The sequence below is a fragment of the Salvelinus namaycush genome, chromosome 8 (assembly GCF_016432855.1).
Source record: "Salvelinus namaycush isolate Seneca chromosome 8, SaNama_1.0, whole genome shotgun sequence".
Classification (NCBI taxonomy): Eukaryota; Metazoa; Chordata; class Actinopteri; order Salmoniformes; family Salmonidae; genus Salvelinus; species Salvelinus namaycush.
This window is the reverse complement of record NC_052314.1, coordinates 59,268,332-59,284,161: the sequence shown is the minus strand read 5'-3', so window position 1 is coordinate 59,284,161 and position 15,830 is coordinate 59,268,332. Positions and strand designations below refer to the sequence as shown.

Below are 15,830 nucleotides of genomic sequence, written 5' to 3'. Positions count from 1 at the left end.
GCCAAAATGTTTAAAAAACAGTTTTTCCACTTTGTCATTATGGGGTATTCTATGTAGGTTGATGAGGAAAACTATTTAATCAATTTTAAAATAAGGCTTTAACGTAACAAAATGTGGAAAAGGGGAAGGGGTCTGAATACTTTCAGAATGCATTGTACACAGGGTACCAGTACCAAGTCGATGTGCAGGGTTACGAGGTAATTGAGGTACTGTAGATATCTACATATAACTAGGAATAAAGTGACTAGGCAACAGGATAGATAATAAACAGTAGCAGCAGGGTATGTGCTGAGTCCCAAAAACGTTTGTGCAAAAAGGGTCAATGCAGATAGTTAAATAGTTACCTGGACTAACTATTTAGCAGTCTTATGGCTTGCGGGTAAAAGCTATTCAGGGTTCTGTTGGTTCCAGACTTGGTGCAACGATACCGCTTGCCGTGCGGGAGCAGAGAGAACAGTCTATGACTTGGATGGTTGGAGTCTGACAATTTTTAGGGCCTTCCTCTGACAACGCCTGGTATAGAGGTCCTGGATGGCAGGGAGCTCGGTCCCAATGATGTACTGGGCCGTATGCACTACCCTCTGTAGTGCCTTGCGATTGGATGCCAAGCAGTTGCCATAACAAGCGGTGATGCAGCCAGTCAAGATGCTCTCAATTGTGTAGCTGTAGAACCTTTTGAGGATCTGAGGGCGAATGACAAATCTTTTAAGCCTCCTGAGAGGGAAGACGTGTTGTCATGCCCTCTTCACGACTGTGTTGATGTGTGGACCATGACAGATCCTAGGTGGACACCGAGGAACTTGAAGCTCTCGACCCGTTCCAATACAGCCCCGTCGATGTGAATGGGGTGTGCTCGGCCCTCCGTTTCCTGTAGTCCACAATCAGCTCTGTTGTCTTGCTGACGTTGAGGGAATCACTGTCATAATATGGATGCCAAGAGTGTGCAAAGCTGTCAAGGAAAAGGATGGCTACTTTGAAGAATCTCAAATATAAAATATATTTTGATTTGTTTAACACTTTTTAGATACTACATGATTCCATGTGTTATTTCATAGGTTTGATGTCTTAACTATTATTCTACAATGTAGAAAACAGTACAAATAAAGAAAAATCCTGGAATGAGTAGGTGTGTCCAAAAACTTTTGACTGGTACTGTATATGAAGCACCTTTTTATAGAGGGTAGAGTTGAGATTGCATAGGATTTTCCTTTCTATTTTGTATATGGACTTGAAGATTACGTCAATCAATGCCAGGGGGATACGAAACCTGTTGAAGATTAAAGCTTTTTTTTTGTAAGGACTGCAACGCAGATCTTGTATTCGTTCAAGAAACACATTCATGTAAAGAGGACTATAATTTGGTGAAAAATCAGTGGGGCAGTGACATTGTCTTGGCCCATGGGACTAATCATTCAGCTGGGGTTACACATTTTAGCACATCATTTTGAAGGGATTTTCTTTTACATGGACAAATTATTTGTGTTGTTTAATGTATATGGATACTGTTCTAGCCCTCCAAATGACTTACTTCTGAGAAAATATCCATCCAGTCAGATTATAGTTGGGGGGGACTTTAATATGGTTTATTATAATGAGACTGATAGATTAGCCCATAGGCCTAACATTGGTGTGAACAAATTGATGAATTTCCTCCAATGCCTGGACTTAATTGACATATGGCGAGTTAAAATCCCTGTAGAGAAACAGTACACATGGAGTAATAGAGATCGTTCACTACAATCAAAAATTGACTTGTGGGTGATAACCTCTAGTCTTGAGCCCAACACTGTCGAGGTAAAAATACTGCCTGCAGTCCTGGCGGATCATAAAGTCATATGGCTGACTAAGAATGTGCAGTAATGATGATAAGAAATACTCTGGTGGTTATTGGAAATTGAATAACTCATTATTGCATGATGATTTAAAAAATGTGGTTAAGAATCACATTTTTGTTTTTTGGAATTTAGCTACCTCTAATGCAGAATATGGGAAATATTGGGAACTGCTGAAATTTAAAATTTGCTCAGCCTGTATTACTTATGGGAAACAGCTTGCTTTAATAAGGAAATATAAGGTAGCTGAGCTCTGATATCACCGAGATTGAGCATCTTGATCTTAATGAGAAAGCTAAATTGAATGATTTACAGAATCAACTAGATACATTATAAGAGGAAAAGGCTAGAGGAGCCTTCATAAGATCCAGAAAACAATGGCTTGAAAAAGGCGAAAAAAACAGTAGATACTTTTTTAATTTGGAAAAGAGGAGATGGGACCTCAACACACTTCGGAAATTTAAGATTAATGGGGTAACCTCTGAGGATAGAGAGTTGTTATCAGACTTTACCACTAAGTTTTATGATAATCTTTACTCCTTAGATAATAGTTTGAGTGACTCTAAGGATCTCCTTGATTCTATAGAGAATGTTAATTCGGTTAGTGAAGAATTCAAATCGGTCTTGTTGTCAAGATTTATCCATTACGGACATCCAACATCATGTTGCTCAATTAAAAAAGAACATCTCCAGGTTGTGATGGATTAACCTCTGAATTTTACAAGACCTCTGAAGAAATAACACTTTTTTTTTTAAACTTGAAACCTTTAAGGAGGCTATAAAGAAGGGAGAACTACCCATCTCTCTGAAGCAAGGGGCTATTACTCTAATACCTAAACCACACAAGGATCTCTTAATTATTGATAATTGGCATCCAATCACACTCCTAAATAACGACTACAAAATGATAGTCTCAATCTTTGCGAAAAGGTTAAAGTGGTGCTTGAATGATCTGATTGATGAATGTCAATCAGGGTTTATGAAAGGGTGCCATATATCTAATAATCTGAGGCTGGTGTTAGATTTGGTTGAGTATTGTGATCTATTGGATGACTTCCCCGTTATCTTATTTTTTAATTTTCAGACAAGCATTTGTCACAAATTTGATCTTTCATTGTCTTAAGCATTTGAAGTTTGGTAAATTTTTTGTTGATGCTATTAGAACTCTGTATAATGGTGGCAATAGCTGTATCAAACTCTGCCATGGAACATCTTCAAAGTTTAACATTTACAAAGGAATACGACAAGGTTGTCCAATCTCACCTTTTTAATTTTTGTTAGTATCTCAAACCTTATGCTCATTAGTTCATCAAAGTCAATTTGAATGCATTACATTCCAGGCCAGAGAGATTAAGATATCCCAACTGGCGGATGACACCTCACTTAATTTGAAAAATGTGTCACAAGCTAGATTAGCATTGGATATTGTGAAGCAGTTCTCCAAAATCTCAGGTTTGATATTAAATCTTTCCAAATGCGAGATCTTTGTTCTGAAAGGAGCTTTCAATCCAGCAGATTGTAACATCTCTGAAAAAATATACTGTAGCCTACCTCGGTGTAAAGAGCACCAAAAATCTTAAGGCTGTGAATGATCTTAAATTTGAATCCTGTAACTGAATCTATCAAAAATAAATGATCCTCATGGTTAGGGAGAGATTTAAGTCTTCAAGGGATGGTGCTTTTATCCAAAGCTGAGGGGCTATCTCGTGCATCCTATCTTTTTTCATCTATTGACATTCCCAAATGCACTTGCTGTACCTTAGATAGGCTATTGTACAACTTCATCTGGAAAAACAAGCCAGATAAGATAAAAATAGATGTTATCACCAACTGGGTTTGTAATGGCGGTCTAAATGTCTTTGACATCACTCTCTTTAATCAGATATAAAAAGTCAACTGGGTTAAAAGGTACTTAAAAAATCCTCATAGTTTCTGGAATATTATACCTCATTTTGTTTTTCAGAAGCTCGGATGGCTTAATTTTCTACTACAAAGTCCCTATATTGTGGGTAAACTTCCAATGAAATTGGCGGCTTTTCACAAGCAGGTTTTAACGTGCTGGGCTTTGCTGTATAAACAACTTTTCACCTCATAAATGTTTTATATGGAATAATTGTTCGATATTACATAGAAACAAGATGTTATTTTACCGTAACTGGTTCTCAAAAGACTTTGTCCTTTGTCTAGCCAATTAGTAAGAATTAGTGTCAGTCAATTTACGTGGAGAGAATGTATGGAAAGATACAACTTCAAGGTTTCAAGCAAGGAATATGACACTGTTATAAAAGCTATACCTAGTGGGATAAAATCTTTACTTCAGAATAATGCATATTTTGAAACATCTATTGTAAGCGATATCCAGGTGAATGGCATAAGTTCACTAGATAAGAAATTCAACAATCGTTCATTAAGGGATATTTTCTACAGGAAATCTATTCCTTCTTGCTATATTTTGTTGGGCTTCATCGTTTGATGTAAACTGGCGCCGTGCTTGGCTCACTCCACACAAATGTATGGTGACCAATAAAGTAAAGGTGATCTCCTTTAAGATTATCCATAGATTCTACCCGTATAATAGCTTGATTTCTAAATATATACCTCGTGTTACCAGTGAATGCAGTTTCTGTGAACAATAAACTGAATATATTGAACACTTGTTTTGAAAATAGTTTACATAGTGAGGTGTTCTGGACTGATGTAAAACTATATATTGGCAACAAAATGCATACAACCATTGAAATATCTAAGTTTGACATATTATTTTACTACACTGATTCCACAATTGAACGTCAGTATGTCATAAATCTCTATTTTATTAGGAATATTTTTCATAAAAATTCAACATTTATGAAGAAAAAGCCCAATTGTTAAAAATCTGATTTGGATTTTTTTTTATTAGAATCATTCAAACGTATGCCAAACAAAATGGCAATGTATTCGGTACATGTCTGTATTTGATTTGATATAATGTGGATTTGTAATATTATTTATTTCTGTAATCCCTCTGGCTGTTCTGTTTTTTGTATGTTACTGTTTAATAATCTTTCTTTATTTAAACTTCATATTTATAAATAAAACGAAAATAAATAAATAACCTAAAACTTCACTATTCCACCACTTTGGCCCCATCTGATCCTATACCAGGCTGGCTGCCTGGGAGGACGGGACACTATCGTTCAACACACCTTGTAAATCTTCTGCAGTAAAATCACGTAAAGTTCTTCTCTGCAGCTGGCACAAAATATATTTTCTGTGATTTAGATTCCATTTCAATGAACGCTAAGAAGCCAAGCTAACCGAAGCACGCGTTATTCCTATCACTCTCTATTGATTCTCTATTAACTTCGGCCTACTATTAGGATCCCTCGCCCTGGATCTTCCTCTACTACTCTCTTCACTACCTTAGCATACTACACTGACTCTGGCAACCTCAACCTGCCATTCTCTCACTGGACACTTCTGATCTCCAGCAACATGGCTACCCCTACAGTTAATACACACAGCGATTCCGTTTACACTGAAGAAGAGAGTCTTTTTTGGTTGGTGTCATAGCTCAAAGGGGGTGGTTAAACAAAAAAGGTATGCGCACTGTTCTTTGAAATACGGTAATGCTTATTACATCTCACATCAAATCTCCTATGATCAGTATATTTCAAGCTGAGAGCAGACTTGTTTAGAAAGAACAGTGTGTTAGCAAGAATACAGTAGAAAATAATAGAACGACTTTATCCCATCTACATCACCTCAGTAAGGTAAATACTCAACTGTCCTTGTTCTAGCCTAGGTTTACTGTCTCTCTAAAAACAGGTATTTACAGTTAACAAAGGGTTGAGGGGTATGTGATTAATTAACCTCTTGTCCCAAGACACTTCACATGATAATTATATTATGTCAGCTAAAAAATGGTTCCCAGATATCCCCTTTTGTACATCTCAAGCCACAGTGCTACGATTTCTTCCCATTGTGGACACTCCTATGTCTGATAAGGTTACTCAGGAAGGCAAAGCTCTTGTAACACAGTTTGCACTTGAAGGGCCTCTCCTTGGTGTGAACGGTCTGGTGCCTCTTCACATAGTTTGCCTCAGTGAAACGCTTCCCACACGTGGGGCATGCGTGCGGCTTGTCTGCATCCGACCTAACGCTTGGCCTCCCACGTTGTGAGCCAATAACACCAGAGGAGGTAGAAGCAGGTGCCACCACCAGGTGGTTAGTGTTTGAGCTCCCTCCTTGACCTCTAGCCATTGTTTGGGTGTTGTTGGGATTGTGTTCTGTGTTATAGGCTAGGTACCTCCTGTGGTGAATGCCCATCCTGACCGTGTCTGTATTGGTGGGGTAAACCTGAGGTAACTGAGGAAGGCTAGACCCAGGCCCAGACATTCTATGAACCCATTCACCAGGCATTAGATGAGACCCTGAAGGAAAAGACAGACTTGCTGATAGACTACCACCAGATGGGTCTCCCACCACTCTCTCTGAAGGCTGAAGCCCAGGGTGATCTGCTCTGTTCATAATGGATACTGTGGTGGTTGTATCATAGGAACAGGAGGGTTTATCTCCATCAGCCCCAGGCCCTGCTTCATCCCTGCACTGAGACTGTGAAGAGAATGGTCTGGGCTGCAGACTGGATCCCTGACTGGAGCCTCCATCTCTCTGATGACCACCAGGACTGAGGTGGTTCAATCCACCTTCTATGTGGTGGTGGAGTCTTTGTCCCTCGTGTTTCGGTCCTAGTTCCGAATCGGGAAGGAAGCGCGATGGCTCCTGATCCAGGGTTCTGATCCAGGGCCAGGGTTTGTGACCAGCCGCCTCAGAGGTCCAGTCTCTTCCACCAGCAACACCGGATATCAGCAGGTCATCATGGACTGCAGACTGTAAACACAAATTGTACAGAAGAGCATATAAAGGTTTATATAAGAAACTCTTTGCTGTACAAACAGAAACATGATATTATACAATGTTAACCACAGTTAAGCCCATCTCTAACACTGTGATTCAAGTACCTAACAATATGGAGCCATTGGAGTGTATTATAAAAACAATGTCCATATGTGTTCATTCAAGAATTAAGTATAATGTTTTGTTTTGACTGAGATAAGGGAAACTCAGTCCCTGCAATGATACAAAAATAACCAAGTCAGTCAGCACAGAGTTGATTTCGTATTTAATTTCAACAAAGTTGTCATACGCTCACATAACTCTGAAGTACAGTACTTTTATTGCGCAAAGCGATGTGACAAGTAGAATAACTTTCCTCACTATGGTAACACTTGACCTTTTCTGTCAATCTTGACCTTTTCTGTCAATCTGGTACCCTCGCTTAAAAAAAATGAATTTTAGAATACTTTTGAAAAGGTTCAACATTACACACAGCTTCAGTACTTCATGTCAAGTAAACATGAATTAAGGCACTATCCTTACCTCACTATAAAATCTAAAAGGGACATAGTTGTCACTTTTCATCCGTGAAGCATTTTTACAGACACCATAACACCAACCATCACCATATAATCTATCTGCCTCATCATACTCATTCTTTCCTCAGTTCACCTCATCTAGTTCCCCACTACATCCAAAACCAACAGAATTAACTACAAAGACTCAAGTAGCTCCTCTCTGAGAACCTCTTTCTGCAGTGTGTACAGGCGAATGGCCTCTCTCCTGTGTGCATCTTCAGGCTCATCTTCAGCTGGTCCTGGTGGGAGAACCTCTTCTCACACTGGGGGTAGCTGTAGGGTTTCTCCCCTGTGTGGACCATCTGGTGCCTTTTCAGCTTGGACGAGTGAGAGTAACTTGCCTGGCACAGGTGGCAACCAAACAGATTCTCCCCCATGTGCATCCTCTGGTGGATCTCCACCTGTTGGGGGAAACTGAAGGCTTTCCCACACAACGAACATGGGAAGCGCTTCTCTTTGCCACCGGATCTACTGATGGCGTTACTACTACTGTAATTTGTTAATGGGCTTGTGTAGCCATTTAGTGTTGAGGCACTGGCATTGTCTGGTTTAACATAAGGAGAGTGTGAGGAGGACGAAGGTCAGGGTCCATGTTCCAGTTGAAAAATCCTATATAAGGCAGGCTGAAGGCAGCACCTGTTAGGGCAGTGGTCACCAACCGGTCGACCGTCAAACATTTCTGTAAAAAAAAACTATGATAAAGCCTTGCGTTCCTTTATATTTTTACTTGTCTTGCACTGTTGGCGGTAGGTGCAACTGATTCAGCTGTGTTCCCATTGTACCTTCCGACACATGAAATGGTTCAAACTCTGCCTTCCTGGCAGGCCCGGAGAGCAAATCAAGTGCACTATAGGCCTACCTCCGGCCAATCGGACGGCTTAGATTACCGTGTCTGCAGTAACGTAGAAAGCTTAAAAGACAGCTACAGCAAAGTTGATGCTGTGAGATTTTAAAACATTTAAAATCATGACTAGAGAGAGACTGTCCACGAATAGCAAAGAGCTGCTGTTTTTATGAGTGAGCTCATGTTTAAGCTCTTACTCAGCCCTGTCAACACTTTGTATTCAACACGTTTATAAGCAATACAATGCACATTCTTCCTACTTCCACTGGCACTACAACAAGCACTGTAGTTGTAATGAATGAGTAGGAAAGTGTATTGCTAGGCTTGCTTTGTTGTTATTATTAGCGGCTTGTTTTTTTTTATATATTGAAGAATATTTCACTTTCTCTTTTCATCGGAGCAACAACATGTGCATGAGGCAGACATAATGGGGTGCGACTCCAGACCTTTTTGGTCAGTGACAGCAGCGGAAAGAGAGAGTGGAGGGACATTGAGAGGCCTATCTACCGCTCTCTCCCTCAGCTGAGACGGACCATCAGATGCAGGCACCATCAGCCCAGTAAAATGAAAAAAATGATTTAAATGTACGCTCACTCAGCGATGCCTCACAAGTAATACAACAACTGATCATATGGCCTATCTCAGATTTTGAAATATAAGTTTTACAAATTGTCCAAACAACAATGCATTGGCATGGAAAGTAAAGCAAAGCCAATATGCAGTGATAATGTATTGGGCCTATAGCCTACTGCACAAACCTCATTGCTACAGTACTATTTTTAATAGATTCATGTTGTATAAGCTTGCATTTTGACTCAGAAAGTGATCTTTACTCAGAAAAGGTTAGTGACCACTGTGTTAGGGGGTTAACCTGAGGCGCCATCAGTCTCTCTGAATCACAACTATAGGAGCAGCGCTAGCAGCGTCTGTTCTCTCCAGCAACATACGGACACCTCCCTGTCCCGGATCGAATCTACACCTTGCCCTGGTCTCAGCCAGTCTGTTGTCATGGAGACCAAGCTTGGATGTTGTTTTGTGATCAACTGTCTGTTTCTGGTTAACAGTGCTGTTCCCCAGGCCAGAATTGAGGACGCTGTTCCATCCACTGACCTCCACTATGTCGCCTCTGGTCCTGGCCTGCTTAGTGATGTTGTCCCCTGGGCCCTTGGCTGCACCGGTCTGGGTCTGGGAATCCAAGATGGCCGCCCAATCTCTGTTAGCCTCCAGCCAACCACCTGTAGGAAGAGTTTAGAAAATAGACTAAAAACATGGCAGAGAAAACTCTACATATGGAGTTTTTTGTCAATTACCTGGTCAAGTTCATACATTAAGTGTATGTAAACTTAAGTTTCATTTAATGAATGAATGAAGAAAATGAAGACCAAAAATTGTCGGTGACATAAATTTTCCCATTGAAGATCTATTACTGTATGTAGGCTATATGTATTTCTCCCTTACCTTGCTCCCCCATCTTTAGTCCACTCAGCAGATCAATGCTCTCTGGTCCGTCTTCTATTGTCTCCTCTTTGACCAGCAGCAGATCAGGCTTCCCATTCTCCATGTCTACTGACTGTAAGAAATACAGAGTGAGAGGATGTTGGATCAAGAAATCAGATATGAGCACCCAGCTATGGAGCATCTTCTGATTGGGCAATGAAGGATTGCTATGAGTACTATGCCAACATGTAAGTTAATTTGCTACTGGTTAGATGTTAATGGTGTGATAACTCAAAGACATTGTCCAACACTTAAGACAAAATGTATCAAGACCTGGGCCCGTATCCACAAAGTCTCAGATCGAGGATCAGGTCCCCACCTGTCTACATATTCTTATTCATTAAGAGTATGTAGACAAAACTGATCCTAGATCGCACTCCTACTCTGAGACACTGTGGATACGGGCCCTGACCTAATACCATGCAGACAATAGTTTACAGTTGGCTCACCTCAGTGATACTGTGTGTGGTTCTGTGTTGCTCAGCTGGGTCCTCTGTGGGTTCAAGAGGAGGTGTAGTCTGGTTGTCCTCCATGACCATGGTCTCCTCAGAGTTCCCCAGACCCTCCTCCTCCTGGAAAAGACAGGCGATACAGATTACACAGACATACACTCCCTCCCCTCAGGTACATACACACACAGATAATAACACACTTTCAACATGGAGTGTTTACCCATCCCCACTACATTTAAGTCCTATACTGTAGTCACAGAATGACTTCATTGTCGTTAAACCCATCATGGTGGACATAAAATATGGTGTGGGTAAATATAAGTTAGCTATGTCATCATCAGACAAACTTGACTAAACTATTTTGACATGTACATTAGGTGTTTGTTAGTGTGTGGATATGTGTAGGTATATTTATTATATTTAAGTCTATATTGGTTATAAAGCGCCTTCTTAATGAAAGCCTTAGAATGAAAAGTCCCATTTTGGGTTTATTGAACATAAACAAGTGTCAAATACACCATATGAATACCACACATAGAAATCTGCATGAACTTCATTTTTTATTAAAAGTGTCTTGGGAAAAAATGTATTAGTGGATGGAAGTAATGAAACATAATTTGTGAACATCATATATCCTACACAGTACAAACACAATATGAAACAGACTTTTTAGGCTTATATATCACACAATGGCTGGATGCAATATTCTACTCAGGAATATTCAACACTGAAATTGATTACTCTCGTTATTCCAAATGCATCTGTGGATCTTTTCTGTTGACAACAATGAAAATGAATCTTTGTCTTTAATGCAGGGTTTGATGTACACATCAGAAGATATGGAGTGGAATGTTTTTTCTGCTGGTGTCTCCTGAGGTAGCTCCTTTCAGAGAACCTCTTCCTGGAGTGCGTACAGGCAAATGGCCTTTCTCACGTGTGGACCTTCAGGTGCCTTTTCAGGTCACCTGCCTGGGCGAAGCGCATGGGACACTGGGTACAGCTGTAGGGTTTCTCCCCTGTGTGGACCCTCTGGTGCCTTTTCAGGTCACCAGCCTGGGCGAAGCACATGTGACACTGGGTACAGCTGAAGGGTTTCACCCCTGTGTGGACCCTCTGGTGCCTCTTCAGGTTGCCCGCATGGGCAAAGCGCATGTGACACTGGTTACAGGTAAAGGGTTTCACCCCTGTGTGGACCCTCTGATGGATCTCCACCTTCTGGGAGCAGCTGAAGCCTTTGTTACAAAACATGCAGAGGAACCGCTTCTCTTTACCACCCGTTGTTGCTCCCCCTTCCCGCGCCTTGGCCTTTTGGTCGTTTGAGTTCGATACCTGATCGAAAAGGACATGGCCTTGTGATTTGGAAGGTGCCATCAACATGGTCACTCGGTGTAAAGGGGAGTGGGTTGCTACATTTAGATTGGTCTCTGAGCTTTCTCTGTAGTCTAAGAAGTCACTGGTGTTGCTCTGCGAGTGTCCTTTTCCTAAGTGAGCCTTGTCTGCATTCCATGTCAGAGGAGGGTCGCTCTCCACTTTCACAGTGACCTCATCTACGACCAGACCCTCACCTTTCTTATCTAGGAACCCTTCAGAGTATACACTACTGCTGTACTGGTTCCAGTCCCCTCTCATTGGATTAGTCTGTGTATCTAAGCCCACAGGCATGTCACCAGATATCATCTGTGTCTCTGTAGCGTATGAACAGGACGGATCATTGTGAGTCTGTAACGCGTCAGAGTCCTTATGGGACAGAACCGTCCTTGGGCTACCGTAAAGTAAATACTCTGTGCAGGGAGCAGGAGGACAGCAAAGTCGCCCCAGCCCCGATAAAGTCTTCGTGTCTGATTTGAGGACGGCGTTCGGCGTTCCACTGACCTCCGTGATGCTTCGTCGGGTCCTGGGCCGCACTGAGGTGGTGGTGGGGTCCTCTGTGGCTACAGGGGGCTCTGTAGCCGCACCAGTCTGGATGTCTCTGCTGTGCCGTAGGTCCTCTTCTCCTTCAGACCTCTCCAGCTTAACCCCAGGACCTGCAGCTTCTGCATCTGCAGACTGACATAAAAAGAGAGGAGGTTATTACCGGTACATGAGTTGGATAACAATGTCGTAGGGAAGATAACAATGCCTCTATGGCAGATGAATTAGGATATACATTTAAGCAAGTGAATAATTAAGTTAAGAATAAATTATTATTTACAATGACAGCCTACCCCGGCCAAACCTGGGCCAATTATGTGCCGCCCTATGGGACTCCCAATCACATGCCGGATGTGATACAGCCTGGACTCGAACTAAGGACTGTAGTGATGCCTCTTGAACTGAGGTGCAGTGCCTTAGACAGCTGCGCCACTCGGGAGCGCTAAACAGGCCACATTTGAGTTACAAATAACAAATTTTTTATGCAACACTATTACACTAACCTCTATCACGATAACATGCTGGGTTGAGGTTTCACTCCCCTCATCAACAGTGATTGGTTGGTCATCTCTCCATGTATTGTGTACCACGGGCTTCACAAAGCTCCTGTGGCCTCCAGTGAGATGTCCTTCACCTGAGAGAGTTATTGGGGGGAAAGAGGTGGTTAGATTAGCTACTGTGAATGTTCAACGGTATATTGTACATTATTGACACTGTCTAGAAATGGCAAGGACGTAACGTAATTCATCGGTAGGTAGCCTAGTGTTTAGAGGGTCGGGCCAGAAACCAGATGGTCGCTGGTTCGAACACCCGAACCAACAGGGTTAAAAAAAAAAAACTATATGTTGATATACCCTTGAGCAAGGCACTACTATGGCAGACCCTGTAAAACAACACATTCCACTGCACCTATCTAGTGTGTGACAAAACATTTTTTACTATCTATGTATTATGTTCCATGTATTACATTGTTTTCATTGAGTAAATCATAGTAAATGCTGTAAATTAATAATCAGGTTAGAATATATTGTTTCTTTGCTAAATAATCTGGGGAATTATTGCATACTATCCAAAAACGGACCAAGACCCAATTCTGGGTAACACCTATGACACATGTGCAGCTAGGAACGGGGCGACAACCCCTGCCTTATGCAAAATGTACCTCTTGCCATTCCTCTGTATTTGTCGAGGATTTTGACACTACTGGGTCGAATGGCGAGGACGCGCTCCCGTGCCACCTTCAGTTCTAGTAGCTGTAGTCTCCTCCGCAATGCCCTGTTTTCTTTCTGGCTTTGAGTTATTTCCAAACGAAACACTGCATAGTCGTCGTCTACGAGTTTACAGATCTCTGACACGGCTGCATTCGCTAGCACCTCCATAATGGAGGCTATTTGAGTGTGAAAAACCATACAGTTAGCCATTGTAAGCTAACGTTAGCAGCTAGCTAGCGTTACCTAGATAACACTTATCAACTAAGTCCTGTCTCCAACGCGAATTAAAGACTACATGTCGTAAGTATGTGATGCTATGCAGTTAAATTATTAATATTTTGAATTCCAGGGTGTTAATAAACATCTAAATAACAACAAAAACGCAAACATGGAAATTGTTCTTGTGTTCACTTCCGTTTACAGTCTTCTTTGTGTGGTTTTCCGGCAGACTAGACCCTTAGTTGCGTATTGCTGCCTTTCACAGGTCGTAGTGTGAATTTCACATTTTGTTCACAGAAAATGGAAAAGTAGATTGGGGGAATTTAATTGCACCACCATCTTACCCTACATACACGGCAATATCCCCCCAAAAACCTACCCCCCCCCCCCCCCCCCCCCACATACACGCCACTGTCCCCAACAAACCTACCACCCCTTCCCACTACTTTGGCCCTAAAAAGTCCTACACCAGGCCGTTGGCCTGGGAGGATGGAACCCATTCTCAAAACCCCCTGTAGTTCTTCTGCACTAAAATCTCGGACACCCAAAAACGTATCTGCTACTACTACCAAATCAATCTTCTGGAATATCTGTTCCATCTGTACGGTGCAATTAATGACCATAGCAATAAACACCAAGAAGCCAACCTTACTAAAGCACAAATAGCTTGGGTCACTCTGTACTGGCCTACTACTCACAGGGATCCTCTCAGGCTCTTTCACCCTTTGCCCATCATCATCTACTTTCCTCACTGCCTCAGCTTGACACTTTCTGCACTGCTTGAACCCCGGCAACCTCAAACTGTCTCTCTCGCACCAGACACTTCTGATCCCCAGCAATATGGGCACCCCCAAAATTGACACAGCTTTTTCCACTGAAACACACCCCTTTGTCCCATGCCCTCCTGCACACTTCTCACATCTTGGAATATTCTTCCTACACATTACCATAAGTTTGACAACTAAAACACAGTAGGGGGTTCAAAACAAAAGCTCTCAACGGATAACTTACATATTCTAACATGACTTTATCGGGTAAACACTGGGGAGGGGAAAAAGTAAAGACGAGGTCACTTCAGTCTCGCGCTCTCCACCGAGTCTGCATCACACCAAACGGCGGGCCTCATTTACACTGAAGAGAAAGGATGTTATTGGTTGGTGTCATAGCTCAAAGGGTGTGGTTAAATTCAAAAGCAAGCTGTTCTTTGAAATATGATACTGCCAGTGGTGGGAAAAGTACCCAATTCTCATACTTGAGTAAAAGTAAAAATAACTAAATAGAAAAGTTGACAATAACTAAATCCCACAGTTGACAGTGCATGTCAGAGCAAAAACCAAGCCGTGAGGTCGAAGGAATTGTCCGTAGAGCTCAGAGACAGGATTGTGTTGAGGCACAGATCTGGGGAAGGGTATCAAAACATTTCTGCAGCATTGAAGGTCCACAAGAACACAGTGGCCTATATCATTCTTAAATGGAAGAAGTTTGGGACCACCAAGACTTCCTAGAGCTGGCCGCCTGGCCAAACTGAGCAATTGGGGGAGAAAGAGCTTGGTCAGGGAGGTGACCGAGAACCCAATGGTCACACTCTGACAGAGCTCTAGAGTTACTCTGTGGAGATGGGAGAACCTTCCAGAAGTACAACCAATCTCTGCAGCACTCCACCAAGCAGGCCTTTATGGTAGAGTGGCCAGACGGAAGCCACTCTCTCTCTCCCACCAGAGAGGAAGGGGGGGAAGTGGGGCCGGTTCTAGGACTTTAACGACCGGTCGTAAACTTCCTCTCTCGTGCACTGCAGTATGGAGAAGTCAAAATTGCTTGGTGTGTAGAGAGAGACTCTGCCCTAAAACTTTAACATCAAAAGATTGAACATTGAAACAATATTTCTACACAAAGAATGTGGGAAATGTACGGGAGGGACTTAAAGAACAATCATGTGAGAACATTTATTGTTTGGTGATATCATTAAAGATGTTATAACGGAAATATTGTAACTTTAAGAGATATCACAATGGATATGTCAGAGTTACATCAAAATGTTGTAAACCTTATATGATTAAATATGAAACTATTTGTGAGAAGATGAAATGTGATTTTAGCCTTCTAAATGAGAATTGTTTTTCATGTAAAGTTTCATCATGTAGACTAGGGTTCGTGCAGATTTGAAGTCAACGACGTTCAGAATGAGACTGATATGAGGTAATAATAATTAATGGATGACTAATATGATAACAACATTCTGATATTCTTCAGTTAATTCGGGAAACGGTAACTCATTAAACAAACTTTTTCCGTGGTGCCCCAATATTGCTAATGAGTTAATTGTTACATGATTCATTTAATCCCGTAATAATTAAACAGTTAATTGATTTGATTTTGAAACAGTCATCCCATTAATGATAGTCACGTCACGA

The 15,830-nt window shown here is 41.6% G+C and overlaps 2 protein-coding genes across 2 annotated transcripts; both read right to left on the bottom strand.

Annotated features, from left to right (window-relative positions):
- Positions 1-2,250: 2,250 nt before the first annotated feature.
- Positions 2,251-9,608, bottom strand: LOC120052989 (zinc finger protein 629-like). Its single transcript, XM_039000241.1, has 3 exons — positions 9,588-9,608; positions 9,240-9,364; positions 2,251-6,701 (listed from the first exon to the last, which is right to left on the bottom strand). Exons 1-3 carry the CDS (start codon positions 9,598-9,600, stop codon positions 5,778-5,780), a joined length of 1,062 nt encoding a protein of 353 aa, XP_038856169.1. The 5' UTR covers positions 9,601-9,608; the 3' UTR covers positions 2,251-5,777.
- A 1,052-nt stretch (positions 9,609-10,660) lies between these two features.
- Positions 10,661-11,933, bottom strand: LOC120053014 (zinc finger protein 583-like). Its single transcript, XM_039000267.1, has one exon. The coding sequence runs from the start codon at positions 11,753-11,755 to the stop codon at positions 11,009-11,011; it is 747 nt and encodes a 248-aa protein (XP_038856195.1). The 5' UTR covers positions 11,756-11,933; the 3' UTR covers positions 10,661-11,008.
- Positions 11,934-15,830: the final 3,897 nt, after the last annotated feature.

Bases quoted from the DNA above. Each gene is read 5' to 3' on its own strand.
- LOC120052989 (XM_039000241.1), bottom strand. The intron at 6,702-9,239 runs GTCAGTGGATGG...TTGTGTTTACAG, and splicing joins CCAGAGGCGACATAGTGGAG to TCTGCAGTCCATGATGACCT.
- LOC120053014 (XM_039000267.1), bottom strand. From the start codon at position 11,755: ATGATATCTGGTGACATGCCTGTGGGCTTAGATACACAGACTAATCCA.